The 16,027-nt window shown below is 35.5% G+C and overlaps 1 protein-coding gene across 1 annotated transcript; it reads right to left on the bottom strand.

The window, feature by feature from the left end:
• Positions 1-1,218: 1,218 nt before the first annotated feature.
• Positions 1,219-15,576, bottom strand: LOC120254140 (dynamin-2A-like). Its single transcript, XM_039262281.1, has 22 exons — positions 15,253-15,576; positions 15,079-15,129; positions 14,863-14,983; positions 14,625-14,732; positions 13,954-14,015; positions 13,528-13,645; positions 13,022-13,364; positions 12,321-12,468; positions 11,207-11,308; positions 10,571-10,690; positions 10,405-10,488; positions 10,185-10,312; positions 8,447-8,531; positions 8,154-8,298; positions 6,942-7,018; positions 6,517-6,573; positions 5,234-5,381; positions 4,989-5,149; positions 3,525-3,638; positions 3,369-3,436; positions 2,217-2,389; positions 1,219-1,657 (listed from the first exon to the last, which is right to left on the bottom strand). The coding sequence occupies exons 1-22, from the start codon at positions 15,388-15,390 to the stop codon at positions 1,413-1,415; spliced, it is 2,796 nt and encodes a 931-aa protein (XP_039118215.1). The 5' UTR covers positions 15,391-15,576; the 3' UTR covers positions 1,219-1,412.
• Between the last annotated feature and the right edge of the window lie 451 nt (positions 15,577-16,027).

Raw genomic sequence — 16,027 nt, 5'->3', positions numbered from 1 at the left:
TGGTGGAACAAACTAGTGGTGTTCAGTTTGACTATTGGGTAACAACTAAACATAAGAAATAATGCAGATAGAAATTTATAAGAAAAAAAAATTGTCATCAAAACAATGAAGATAAGTCATATGATGAGCAAATTACCAAAATAATGTGCAGAAAAGTCATATGGGCATTTAGTTTGTTGGGTTTGATTCGGTAAATCAGATTCTTAAAACATTAAAAAAAAATAAACATTTAATTTATAAGGTTGATTCTGTAAATCAGGTACTCAAAACAATAGAAGAGCATTTAATTAATCAAATTAGTTCGGTAAACTAAGTACTCAAAAACTATATATATTTGTTTTTTATTTGGTGGGTGAGCCTTTCAGTTTCTGAGTTCGCTGAATAGGTCATGTCATTCAAAACATAAATTTTCAAAACCATGCATTGGGTGAGAATTTAGTTAGTTTATACACTTGGTTCATAAATCAAATACTCAACATAAATTCTTTTATTTTATTTTTTTATGTTGAGTTTATAATAAACTAAACATATTAAATTTTATTACTAAACTGAAAAATAAAAAATAAAAAAATAAAAATAAAAAAGAATTAGAACCAATCCAAATTGGATTAGAATTATCATACATACATACATACATATGAATGTTGTCTACCTTCTAGATTTTAAATCTAAAAACATTAACTCAGCCAATGATCATTCATGTACAATACCTAATAATAATTAACAGTAATCTATAATATCTAACAATAACCAACAGTGAAACAATGCAGTAACTAACTGTTAAATCTTCACATTTTAAAAAGATAAATGAAGAGCCAGTTCAGGTAATTGAATGTGTAAACCAGAAATCCACATATCTTGAGCTATACACAACACACAAAACGTTTAGAAGAAATTTGACAAACCACTTAATAAATATCACAAACAGTAACGGAAAAGAAAACAAAGAGCAGATCCATAGCATTTGAAACATTCATACACTGATTACTTTTCTGCCACAAAAATTCCTTAATAAGATTAATAAGATATATCACAGAATAAAAATAAATAAATAAATAAAAGATGGAAGAACGTGAAACAAACTACTACACCACAGATAAAGAACAGAATCAAGTTCTCATGAAACAAAACCGAAACGAAAATGTTTCAAATGCTATGGCTCAATAAGAGCAACGAAAAATATCGTATACAAACCGTGACGACATTCCAGCAGCCGGAAACAAAAAAAAACGATACTAATATATTTCCATATAATGAATGGTAGGTAGTCATCTTATAAGTAGGATACACATCCGCTGTAAAAAAAAGAAACACAGGGAAATAGCTAACCCAAAAAAGTCAAGAGCACAAGGAGATGCGCACCCAATAAGAATACAGGAAACAATAGCGCTGTCGAACGGATAAACAGCAGCCTAATATCTATGTGCTGATGAGCCTGGTGGGGCCGGTGGCAATCGATTTGGGGTGCGACGGCTGCCAGAGTTTGGTCCAGTATTCGCATCACCATTCTGAGCAGGGTCACTGTAACGTCGGCTGTGGCCATTGCTGTTGGACCTTGAATCACCATAGGAATTGGAGTGGTCCAATGGTCCATTTGCTGCTGCATCAAATGCAGATCGCCAATCTTCACCTGGACCGCTTGTTCGTGGGCTGCTTTCTGCAAATTAGTATAGAACAGTACAATCCTCAATCATTCTGGTGAAAATACAGTAATACCAAGATAAAATTCTAACAAGGATGTTTAGAAAAACGATATATATGCATCTCAAAACAAACAAAAGATTATTCAAAAAATTCTTTCGGTGTATACAGTCAAAACCTATCACAACACAAACACAAGAAATATAAATGTCTGTAAATCAATCAACATTTGATGTGAGCCAGTGTTTATCCATTAAAATAAATTAACAAGATAGATTTATTGAGAATATATCATACAAAAAGCAGAAAATTCTAGAAGGCGGCAAAAATTATGGCTTTTACCATGCAATGGCACTAAATTATGCATTAATCATCACCAGGATGCTAATTCACTCAAGTATGTGTATTAAAAAAAAATTCAGTTATGTTTGAAATTGCAAAAGTAGAAAATATGAGGGAGAACTGCTACATTTTTAATAGCACCAGTGGTGATATTCCAAATTAGCACAGGCATGCACTTCATAATTTACATTATACACATGCAATCATCTGAAGGAAAAAAATGGCCAAATTACCTGCTCCTGTGGCCCCATTAGAAAAGCTAGCCGCAGCAGCACGGTTGTCGTGAATGCTTAGTTGACGAGTTAGTTTGGAAAGAATAGAGGACTGCTTTTGAAACCTCTCACGTCTACGCTTGACATTTTGATCCTCTTGAAGCAGCTCTTCAATCCTTGCTGTGCTTTGCCCACTATTCATAATAAGAAAAATCTAATTAGAATAGCCAACTTTGAGATAACAGTTAAAAACTGAAGAAATGACCACATTTGACTCGCAATTCATGGCTGGTGGTACAAGATGATTCCAAGTCTCACGTAGTCAAGTAAATTTTAGTCTATTTTTCTTAAAATGGTTCTCAGTGCAGACTATGTTACCCAACATGGACAGTTGATAGAAGATGAGAGACATGGGAGCCTCTTTTACAAAAGATTATAACTGATTCCACAGATCCTTCTCATCCATGGCATCAAAATCCTTGGATATGAAAAAAATAATAGGTGGAAGAAGAGTTGAGCAGTTGAGCGGGTAAGGCTTCAGTACTTCTCAGAATAGAGGGAGATTTCTTTGTAAGAAATCACTCCAGACATCTGCTTGGACTTGGACAATCTCCTTCACTCTTGAAGATCAAATGGTAGAAATCCCCACAAGATCACAGATACAAACATGGGAAATCATTCTCAAAGCTCCACAACTTCACAAGATCAAACAATAAAATTTACATTGATCTCAGAAGTAACATATCAACATAGATCCCAATCAGCAGAATCTTGGAGCACATTCATTCACAATTGACAATGGTGACGACATGCAAAACATAAAGGTACCTCGCAGACAATCTCGTGTAATCATTTCAGATTTTCAAGGGGGCATTTATGCAAGGTTGGTGTGGACATCAACCGTCTTCTATCTTCATTTACAATGAGATGGCAGAATCATGATCACAAGGGCAATATGCAAATACATGAATTCAGAGGGAAATGAAAATATGAGTGAGAGGTATTCTTGCAGTATAATCATTTGGGGATATGCAGAATGAAAACATAATGATGCTGCTACGATTTTCATAACATTGGCAATCCAAAAGAAAGAGCACACACATTAATTAACTATCATTGAAACCTGGAACCTAAAATTTTCTATGTTCTCAGGAATATTTAGGCATAACCTACCTGACAGAGCTGTATAATTGGTTCAGCATGTCTTCCTTCGCTTTCTCTACTTGACAAAGCACAACAGCCTGTTAAATTGCAAACTGATATTCATTTAGTCATTCCAAAATGTTTAATAAACAAGCAAGTAAAAGAATGTGCTCGGTGTGAACATGCCTTGGGAACATTTGCAGCAAGGCTGTTTAGAACAGCTTCTACATAGCCACGAACTTCTTGAGACATCCATCTAAGTTCTTCCTCTGGATCAGCAGGTCTTCTTGTCATTGTGTCCTAAAGGGATGAAAACTCAAGTTGACTTTTAAAGCTATTTAAGACCAACAAATAAGATGCACATAAGCATAAAAAGGAGCAGAATTTGACAAAGAATTCAATCTGAAGATTAGAAGACAATAAAAGGCAGGCAGGCAGGCTTGAATATATATGCACAGGGATGAAGCATATAATGAGGCCAAAACAACAATACTTTGGGGGCAATGAAGGAAGACCAAAACTCCAGGCAAAAGTTATCAGATGGCTTTCACTGAAATTTCTCACTTGAGCAAATGGAAGCACACATCAATAGTGAGTACTTAAATCTATATGAACAGGCTTGACCACCCAAAAAAAAAGGTGTTCTAGTTATAAAGAGACATCATATTTCCACATGGGAAAACTTTAAGTTCAAGCATTGAACAAAACTTCAGATTCCAAAATATAACAATGCAAGGTCAAAGACCCCAGCTATCCAGTTAATAGATGCACTGATTCATTTCTAAATTAAATCCTACTTATCTTAAATAATTATCAAAAAGAAAGACTCAACCCAACAAGCCGATTGACCCACATTTATTACATTATTACAGCCTGAGAGCCCCAAGAATCGGGGGCCTACACCTCATCTGTAGCATCCCTTCATACATCTTGCTCAGCTTTTCTCTTTTTCCTCTTCCCTAAATATTGTAGTTAGATTATTTTCATATCACCTGCCACCACAAGTGATCTATTATGAAATCCAATATTCATTTTAAAAATTTTCAATCCTCAGAGAGACTTCCAATTTTTTTCTTCCAATGCATGTAAATCTACTTGATCAACCCTCTTAATCTCAAAATCTCTCATGAAACTGGTGAATTAGTCTAATTAACTTTATGCAATAAGTAAATTCACTGTACATTATTCTTTGGTTAGATACACGGATCACCCGCAAGCTTTCCAAATTCTTACATAAATTCACTTCACACTATCTCAGTATAATTCTTGAATAATTTCAACTCACTAGCAGGCAAGGAATCAATGATAAGCTCCCAAAAAATCTTCGAAATGTAATCAAAACAATTTAGCAAAACAGAAACCAACTTGACAAAGTATTGAACCAAGTTTTAGCATTGATCGCTATGATCATGTGGTTTGAGATTCGAACATGCAGTTCAGGAAATACTTCTGCAGCTGCTCAACTGCTGAAATACTAATAGCAAGTTGGTGGCAAACATTAAAGCAGATCCTTAAAGTGATATTTCTCAAGACATGCGACTTTCAGCTTCTCAAAAAGAAATTGACTCTAAAATATCATGTTTCCATCAGGAATATCTCATAGAACATAAGGATTCAAACAATTGGCAGAAGAAACTAAAACCAACATACCAACGAACCATCTGAAAGGCTCTGCCTCATGGAAGGACCTACTTCAGAAGGTGCCCCCTTGCCAGTGGCCCCCTTTGATGGTTGAATAACATTGGTAATCTTGTTAACCCACTCAGTTTTGTCAGCCATATTCTCCGCCTTCAATATAACAGCACTATGAGCTGCAAACAAACATGCCTGGCATAAGTACAAGAAAAAACAAAAGAACCAAATCACATCATCTTAGCAGTACAATTTAACAATACCTTTCAAAACCGTCTTGTATGGAACTTTGCTGGTAATCTTGAATACAAGACTAGAACCTTTTCCAGAATCAGGTCCATTTGCCTTTTTTGACTCTTTAGAACTTTTGGTAGTTGCTTCCTCATCGGGAACCTCTTCTATATTGCACTCCTGCATAAGCATACAGTTGACTCGTGTGATTAATCTTTCATGCATATACACAAAGCCAGTGGAAAGCCAGTATTTTATATTGTACCCTCTAAGCATCCGGCAAGGTAGCAAGCCATGTGGGTGTCATAAAATTATTTATTAACAAGACCAAACTTTTTAATTCAGAGATTACTCCAAGGGCATGTGCAAGAAATAGAGATGAACATAGAGTGGTAATAAAAAGGCAGTAGACTCAATCTTCGCATACAACTTTCAAATAAATCTTTAATAAATCAGCATAATAAACATCCCTAACAAAATTAACAAACTACGTACATAAAAATAAAATGAGCATACAGATAAAGAAATTAACAACTAGGGTTTCCAAAGCAGCAGAACCTTTAGTGATTATTATGTGTACTGGCATTTGTTTGAAAGCTCACAAAAATAAAGAAAATGGGTTATGCATGCTTTGTCAGGCAAGCGTATATTACATTATTCTCTCTCTATCTTTATAAAACTTAAGGAGAGAGGGGAAGTGGTAAATCAGTCTACATAAAAGTCTTCGCTAACCTTATGGGAAGATTTGTAAGGGCAGAAAATAAGAGAACAGCGATATATTTAAAGACCGCAAGAAAAGAAATAGATGAAAGCCCTTGGCACTCTTTTCTCAGTGACTGGTCAAAATACCTCCCATGTTTATTTCACAGCTCTGCATTGAACTGGTCTCCTTTTCATTGTCATATCTTTATCTTTTTATTAAATTAGTTCTATCCTTCCCTGTGATGGTCATATTGTATCTTCCACAATCATATTTATTTTCTTCCAAACAATTGGTGGGCTTTAACATAAAAATTGCTATCTTAACTTCGTTGTCATTAACTTTGCTCCTTCCCTTCAATTTCACTGTCAAACTTTGCCTCAAAATTAGAAGATATTACACTATGAAGTGAAGACCTTTCGAGAATTACATCACACAAAACTACTTTAATCCTTCCTGACTTTAAAAACTCAGAACCAAATTGCATTGTTTCAAGAGCAAGTTTAACACTAAGCATCATATTTAGAATAACAATCTCAATATTGAGGTGCTTGCTAAAGTAATACACTAAATCAAATGAAATGCACAAAGGGTACCAAAATTAGCACATCATACCTCCAAAGTGATGACACCACGAAAATGCCTCTCCTCCTGCTTCTTAGTGTATCCAAGCTGCATTAGAAGTTGAAGTTAGCACTAACAAAGACATTCCAAAAAAAAACATACATACATACATACATACATATAAATATGTGTGTGTGTGTGTGTGTGTATAAATCATGGGTGTGCTTTCTTGAGAAAGCGGTTTCATATCAGTTTTGCAAAAACGTATTATCCATTAAAAGCAAATCTTACTTGATTTAAAAATAAATAAATAAAACAAAAAGAGTACTAATCAAAAAGGGAAACTTAAATAAATACATAAATATGGGAAAAATCAAACATAGAAACAGAACCTATAACAGACAACAGGGAAGCAAACACCTACTACCTGATAAACATGAAAAAAAATGGCATTAATAAGAATATATAAGACCTACCTTTCCACTCTTCTCATTCAGAACAAACCATCTTCTGCTCCACCCATTTGTTTTGGCACTTCTTTTCAACAAAAACCCTAACAAAGGAAAAAAGAAACACAACTAATTAGCAAATAACTTCTAAATTTTAAAATAAACAGATACCACATTGAAAAGTGGAACACTGGTAGTTATATACAAAAGTCAATAAACACACACCCTTACAACTAAATTAAAACAAACAATGACCACTCTAAGAAGCATATGCTCATTGATTGTGTTTCCACCCACAATCCAAAGAGAAAGGCCACTTTAGAGTTGGGATTGTCGATAAGCAATGTCTGTTCACTTCTCTCCATTGAGGCAGGCAGAGGACAGACTTGGGGTTGTCTGAGATCTGACGACCAGAATTTGGGATTTTATGAGAATTTAACTTGCATGTTTCAGTCTAGCAGTAGGGCTCAAGTGAACTAGAGTGGAGAAATAAAGGATCAAAAACAAAAGAAGCATACGGAAAGGTATGGCATAAGCTGACTACCATTCCCTTTATCTGAATTTAACATGTGCTCGTCAGTTATAATAAACAAACCTGTGCTCATAAAGGTTTCTTTGAGAAAGTCAAAATCAAAAGCAAATTATTTTATTAAATTGATATCAAATATATTTCAAAAAAAGGTACCAAGCCCCTACCATAGTCTGAATACATCACCAAACGTTGTACATAAAATTAGCAAAGAAGGATGCAACTAATCCTCAGTTTATGGTTTACATCTGTTCTACAGAATGACATCATCATCAACAACCAGTGGGTAATTTCACTCATCATCATCAACAACCAGTGGGTAATTTCACTCAGGCAAAAGCAAACAAACAAAATATGACATGCAAAAAACCAGCTACATGAAATGTTCTGTGTGACATATCATACATAGTCTAATAATCCTGTCGCACGGCATATACAGATCAAAGAATTCATCTCTTTCACACAATTACCTCCCTCAACAACTAACAATATTTTAATTATGTAAACTTCTCATCAAATATAATAACCATTAAAATCCAAAACTAAAACTACTTTGAAATAGCAGCGCAATAATTGGCATTAATGTGGTCGTTAGGTATAGAGGTTGACATGCAAATTGCAAAAAGCTAGAACAGAATATTCACATGCGCAATGAGTTTCAACTTTCAATTAATTCAGGGAATGGTTTAAAATCATAATAGTTAAAACACCTGCTGTAATTTCTCCTCCAGGTCCAGCAACCTGCAAAGCTGAACCTTCTTTCGAATCTTTATCTTTGTCATTCTGATTGGGCTTCTCTTTCATGGACTTCAAGCTGCCCCCTTGTTGTTGCGAACCTGTCTGAGGGCTAGTTGCCTATTGAATATCAAAGAAAATACATAACGGAGAACATAAGAGCCAACAGAGAGAAGAATGATCAAACTAACAACTTGAACAGTAATACAGTATACATATGCTGCACTCGCATGTGTTCACATGCACACAGAGAAAGAGAGAGACTCACTCGATTTAGAATGGCTTGCTCAGCCTCATGCCCCTTCTTTGAAGATTTGTTCTTTAACTCTTCCTCCCGACGTTGCCTATCCATCCTATTAAAAAACATTGGAAAAATTCAACAAGGAAATAACATAACTGGCCACGTGAAGTATACTGTATTTCTTCACTGCTCAAGTCTTTCTTCGTGAATATTTAAAATAATAATTGCCTCATCAAAATTCACAAAAAAACTCAAGCATTGGCCCCCAATACCAAAGAATGTTGCTCGGTCTAAACTTTTCTTATGGACAATAGCAAGCATGCTAAAAGAACGGTCACTAAGGATGAAGAATAACCAGGACATATGTCGCAGACAAGATGAATCCCAAGGTTTAATGCATCAAATTGACAAAAAAAAATAAATACATATCAGAAAATGCTGCATAGCAGAACATGCCAAGCATTAAGATACCAAGTATCAAGTCTTTGAATTTATGCAACTAGTCAAGGGCATTTTTTATTTAGCTATTTCTCAAGGCATCATCTGAGCATTGCTGATGATAACAGAACATGCTGAGTAGGACTAAGCCAAAGATTCTTTAACAATAAACAGATCAGGAATGGTGTCAATCGCGTCAATATGTAGCATTAGACCAGTACCAATTAAGCAGGTATGTGCCTAATGGTATTTAACCTTTAACCTGCCTTTAGATGCTTTGAGAAGCATAAAATTGACCCGAAGTGGCTAAAATTTTCTACTTCATCTAATAATATTTATGAAAGTCTAGCACCAAGAAAAATAAAACAAATCAAATGCTAATTTCCAGGCATCGACATAGATATGAGTCATATGATGGCACGTCATACCCATAACAACTCCAGCAGCACAACACACAACCTATGTTCTTTCCAAAAGGCAGACATAGTCTAAAGTTAATTGAGAAGGATCTGCTCAAAAATAGGCCAAATAGCAACAAATTACATCTTAAGAGGTCTTCTAGAAGGTCACAAGCTCGAGCTTAAATAGAAGCAGGGTTATAAGAAGAGCTTTTCTTCATGATAAGGAAGGGTAAACTGGCATTGCCTTTGTTTTCAATTTAGGGGCCTTTGCCTATGTTTAACAATCTATTTCATGTAAATGTTCACCATAATACTTTCAGCAATTAACAAGACTCCCAATAAAATTGAAATTAGCACCATCCTAAATGCAGCACATGAAATGCACAATTAACTATAGAAAAAAAGTTATAGAGTGATACCAAAGAGAAATAATAGCTGGTGAGGTGGGTCACATCTATTATCTATAGTTGACCGCATACCCACATGTGGGACCTCAAAGACATCCATGCATATAATGCTAACTGATCATTCCCAAGCATACATCACAAATAGAAAATATTATGCGATGGGCCCCTATATTATTGCTGCACTGGCCTTCTAGAAAGAAAAGTTTCAGATTTTGATAAAATTCTAGCACCATCTACCTTGTTTTGGCTTTTATATCACAAATTAATGAGAATAGTGCAAAAACTCTTCCGTTGCATCTTCCATAGATCATGAGAACGACCACAATGAATCATCAGGGAAGATAATGCGAATTAATTACAGTTTGTAATAAAGCTAATCAAGGTCATAAAAATTGAGTAAACAGATTGTCCCGCTCATGTTTAACATGATTGACTTATGCAGCTAGAATATGGCATTCCATATCAAGGACTTGGAAGCAAACAACATGAAGCTGGCATTGCTTAGGCAAACCAACAAACCTTCTTTGTACCAAACGAATGAAGTGCTGAGGAGGAACAAAGGCACGTTCCATGTCAACTAGTGCAACAACCATCTTTTTTGCTTCATTTCGAAAATTATCTAAAGCATTGGATGCAATTGCAATAACCTAGACACAATATCAAAAAGTAAATCAATTACATCATAGAAATAATGATGTTAAAACATTAAAGCACAATTAAATTCATTAAAGAGATGTACCTCACGCTTAAAAGGAGGATATCTTCCGAGTCCAGATGTTGCATTTGCTGAAGCAGAAACAATATCTAACAACACCCGGTGTACCTGTTTGAGTCATGCAAGATGAATCCAATGAGAAGTTAGAAAAAGAAAACAGTAGATGTATTTCCCAACCAGTGAAACTGACCTCATCAACGCATAGACGTGATGGTTCTTTTGCAAGCTCCAGAACTCCTTTTATCAAGGATCTCAAACCTTTCTCAGGAGAAATTAGATATGGTTGGTAACCATCTGCTTCTAGCACAATCTATACAGAGCAAGTTCATAGAAAAATAAGTACATTTCATCATTAAATAAATAATTAAATAATTTGCACTGAACCTACACTTCATTGTCAAGACCTCAACAGCATATTACGGGTCTTCCAGGGAGGACACAAAGGTCAGATAACCTGAACCACCAGCTAAAACCTATAATAATGTGTAGTGATCTTGATACTGAATTTTATGTTGGGGAAGCAGATTATATACTAAAATTTTTTTTATAAGAAATAGCACATGGTGCGCTATAATGATTTGACATTAATTAAGTCTACATAACAATCAAATTTTCAAGTGTTCTAGCAGCTGCTTTATTTCTATAAAAATTATTGAACTATATTGGTGGGTTAGACTTCTAGAAAAGAGGTTAGCTTCAAACTGGAGGCAAATCAGCTTAAAATATTGTAACCATTAGGATGGTCAGGGATAAACACGCAAATCTATAGACCAAGTTTCTTTAGTGTCTTTCTGCAAGGTAAACTGAAGGTGCACAAGTAAAATACCCTTTTGACATTGTTGATATCAAAATGCCTATCCAAGGGCAGCTGCTTGATCCGATTAGGAAAATTTCCTTCAAAACTTGCAACAACTTTCCAACCGCCACCCTGCACAAATAATTACAGGGTACCAAAGAAGGCGACACATAAGTACAAGAAAAGACACTATTTAAGCATAACAATCACAAGTAATGAAATCAATGTAGCTCTGATCATAATGCCCCAGCACAACACTTACAACAAGACAGAATCAAATTAGGCACGAAAACAAAAGCAACATTGAGCACTAGGGAACTAAATATACAGCAGACCAAGCACATCCTTCTCTTTTTTGTTCTCAATACAAACAAACAATAGTGGTTCTCAAGATGAGTATTTATACATCATTAGAAATATTTTCTTTTTTAGACAATGTGATTCACTCAGGCATATTAAAAAGCTTTAAAAAAATTATGAAGCTTTCAAGCAAGCAAGGAATACAAATACAACAAATTATCAAACACTCAAATAAAATCTAAAAATTGCATACTAATACAAGAAAGTGCACTGCCTTGGAAATTGGTACATCACTTTGAGCAAGCCATGATACTTATCTACATCTACAAGTACTTTAAATCCAACACATACATAATTTTGGATGCCTAATCAAGAATATTGTGCATATCCAGCATGGCGAGAATAGGAATTTGGACCATGTTTTGAATTTTGATCCCTGCTAAGGTCTGTCAAAGCACAAGCACCTTACTTGTTCCAGTTATAATGTTCACATAGCATTCAAGCTGAATTGCAAGAACCAGATAAAATGTGGTGTCAAACATGCACAACATATAGTGCACATAGACATATGGATGGTAGATTAGTTGGACAGGTTGGCTGCACCCAAGATGGCTACAGGTAAAAGGTTGCATATTTAGTCCTTTTGCCTCAAAATTATAGAAAAGAGGAACTGAAGTCCATATATTGAATCATCAGAACCATCGTTAATTAAAATAGAACATGGCCTTACATTACGACATTATATACACATGTATTGGTAAAACAAACCATAGAAAAGCAGTCAATGAAAATATTTGAAGAAATTCAACTTACAAAATTGAAGATATTAGAACACGTTACTAACCTCACCAGAGGAAATATGCTGAAGGAACTTATCTTCAAATTCTCGGCAAAGCTCCAAAGCTATTGCCCTGGTACCTTCAGAAGAATGTACCATTTGCTCCCCAAGCCTTACTAACTCATCCTCCACCATTTGGGATTTGCCCTGAAGCCTGCAAATGTTATTTTTAAATATTACGAATGCTGTCTCAATCAACAATTAAGGACCACCAAAGGAAAAACGCAAAAGAAGGCTGGCTAGTACTTTCACACCAAAAAGATATGGGGACCATACATATCTACGAGTCATGCTGAAGACATTTATAAGTTACATATTTTTTCTCTCCTACATTAGGTTTGTTAATTTGAAAAGCAGCCATAAGACTGCTAACATGGTAGAAAAATGGGCCCAAGGGCAAATCAAATGGTGGCCAATTCCAAGGAACGAGATAAACTAACAGATAGTTTAGTAACAAAAAAATGATATAAATTTACAATAGTATATAAGATTTCATGAGGCCAAATCTGATTAACTTATGGGACCTTTGGAAGATGTGTAATACAATATGTCATGGGTGTAGTCTAAACCACATACATAGCAATAACATTTTGAATCGAGTTGCTGGCTAAAATATCATATACATAGTTTAAGCATAAATTAAAATTTGTCCATTACTAAAAGTGAGTGATGAGCTTGTAACTTAGCAATAGCCAATAGACACTTACCCTGAGAGGAGGTTTGGAAGCCTAACTTTCATCCGTTTGCGTATCTGCTTAGCAAGAGTTTCCACCAGAGCCACCCTACCAAGTTTGCTAGTGGGAGCTCCAGTCAAAATAGACTTAAGACTTTCACTTTCAGCTCGCCAAGCAGTTTCCAAGGAATTGTCAGAACCTACAGATCCAGCTTGTGCTGAGGCAATAGAAACAGATTGCCCAATAAGAGCAACCCAAGAAATATCAGATGCAAGCCGTGGGCCCTGATTTGACAGCAGGGCCTGAACAGCAGCAAGGCTTTTCTGGTCTCCAGATGCTTGATCAATTTTGCTGATAACACCAACAGTTCTGGTTCCTAAATCAAATGTTTCAAAAAAATTATTCATGAAGACAAAAATGTAGAAGGTAAAGGACCAAAGAAATAACAGGGCAAAGCAGACTGCATGATTTTGAAGAATAAATGTTTGATGATTTTATATCATAAAACAAAGACAGTTAACAGAGCATTTACTACACACCCTCTGAATCAAACTCCTTAGCTAGTTTAAGAGCTCGAGAAGAAGAAATTTCAGACGCCTGAGCAGCCGGTAGTATGACTAGCAATATAGCATCATTGCGTGCAGCATAGTCACTTACCTGAAATAAAAAGGCAAAAAAAACAAATTACCACCATATTCTCCTCCAACATATAAGAACTATCAAAAGTAAATAATGCTGTCAATCCATATCACTCAAGAATATACAAAACAAAAACATAAAGAAAGGAACGTAAGGAAGTTAAAAACCACCAATTAACATCTACTTATATGTAGTCAGAATAAATTTTGCCAATTATTTTTTTCTCCCCCCCCCTAAGATTATATACGTTCATTGGCAATGTATGAACTGAAACTGGAAAGAAAGAAATCAATGATAATTAGCATTAGAGTATCCAAAAGGCATACCATGGACTCATCCATAGCCCTCTGATCCAATCCAGGTAAGTCAATTAACTTCAATGGAGGAGCTGGACAAAAGAAAATATATTAGCCAAACATTATCAATATGCATGTGAATAAAACAAGGCCACAAACACAAGAACTTTCTCTTAACAAAGAATCCATTAAAAGACTGAGACGTGCACTTTTATTGATAGTGTAATCAAAAGATACATGTCTATCACACTTCTAATAAACATGTAAAAGGATTCAATACAGATTGAAACAATTTGGTTTTCTTGTACACCAAACAAAAGCAAGTTTATCAAATCCCTAAAACAATATGCAGATCCTACTATTTTAGCAAGAAAAATAGGTATCAGATTTAAGTTCAACTGGGAAAGAGAACATATAGAGCCTATAGAGGATGCATTCAAGACAACTTTAAGACAACTTTAAATTTAGAGATCACATGAGTCAAACCACAATAAGTGGGCATTATTAAAAAGGAAGCCAACAAAAAAAATATAGAGGATGGATTTTAACAACAAACAGCTTTTGATTTAAAAAAAAAAAAAAAGTTTTCTGATTTTCCATTTTTCCCCAAAAAATATAGATCTTTGGTAACAACCTACTTCACAATAGCTAATTAATAAATTATGACAATCAAAATGAAGACAAAAATATAAATCATCAACCTGTACTAGTGCGTAACTTCAAATAAATTTCATCAGAGCGACTTTTTCCTGAACTATTCACTCCTGCACCCTTGCTTAGCCTGTCCTGAAGTGAATGCCTAAGAGCACCTGCAGCATGCATAGAAAGTAAAAACATACAACCATCACACACCAGCAATCTACATAATTTCCATGAAAACCTCCAGCACCAAAAAGCACCCGTAACAGTCAATGAATCATGTAACCTCAAAGATCTTACTTGCAGAAACCTGCTGAGATTTGTTATCAATTTGCAAGACGATCGACTTGCTACTGAGGGAGGGATCTCTATGCAGGTCAATGAATATGGGCGCACGGGTGGCTCCATTCTCACCGGTAGGCTAAACAAAAACCAAAAAAATCAGATAAAACCAAAATCAAAAGATAGATTTGGCACTCAAACCACCCAGATCTAAAATCCCAAAATGCAGCATACCAGAACAGGATGCCCGATCAAACTATTCAACACCGCCGATTTCCCAGCTCCCTAAAAAACCAAAAATCACCATCAAATAACCAACATAAACCTCAAAACAAAACCCCCTAAATCCAAAGATCCAAGAAGAAACCCTAACAACGGATCAAAAACAACAATAAACTCAAAACTCACAACATTCCCAAGCACAACGACGTTAAGGAAAGTGGAAGCTCTCTTCGACGACGCCTCCTCAACATCCTCATCAGCGAGGAGGGCGGCAGCCTGCATCATAGACTCCGAGAGTTGGCTCAACTCCTCCATCGCATCCATCGTGGTCTGAGCGAAGATCCGACCCAGGCAAACCTAGATCTGGATCTGGGAATCGAAGGAGAGGCCGAAGCCCTAGAGATTTCGATCGGAGAAGAGGAGGATGAGGAGGAGAGGGGAGGAGGAGGAGAGAATGGTTTGATCGCGAGAAAGGAATTCAAAGTGGGACGAGCGAGAGAGAGAGAGAGAGAGAGAAGTGTTTTATGGTATGAAATTCTTCAAAACACGTCTTTTATTTTATTTTATAAAAAAAAAACTATTTGGAAGAGATTTTACGGTTTTACCCTTGGAAATTGGAATTTGGTTACATGGATTGGATTTTTTTCTCTCCTAAGATGAGCATGATTTTTTTTTAAAATTTATTAAGGAGGGTTTTATTATTTTACCTGCACAAACCTCTACAAAATAGGTTAGAGTTAGACTCCCACACATAATTATTAATCACATTCACGAAATATATCATCACCTGTAATTCAAACTCTTACTCATTTATGAAGGATTCTAATATGGGCCCATATACATCTTGATTGTTGGTGAAGCAAGTGAGTGTGAGACAACCATTACTCACACTCTTAAAAATATATCATCACCACTAATTCAAACTCTTACTATTTGTGAAAGAGTTCTACCATGGTGGGCT

Source organism: Dioscorea cayenensis, unplaced genomic scaffold (genome assembly GCF_009730915.1).
Source record: "Dioscorea cayenensis subsp. rotundata cultivar TDr96_F1 unplaced genomic scaffold, TDr96_F1_v2_PseudoChromosome.rev07_lg8_w22 25.fasta BLBR01000366.1, whole genome shotgun sequence".
Lineage (NCBI taxonomy): Eukaryota > Viridiplantae > Streptophyta > Magnoliopsida > Dioscoreales > Dioscoreaceae > Dioscorea > Dioscorea cayenensis.
This window is presented reverse-complemented; position numbering and strand designations above follow the sequence as displayed.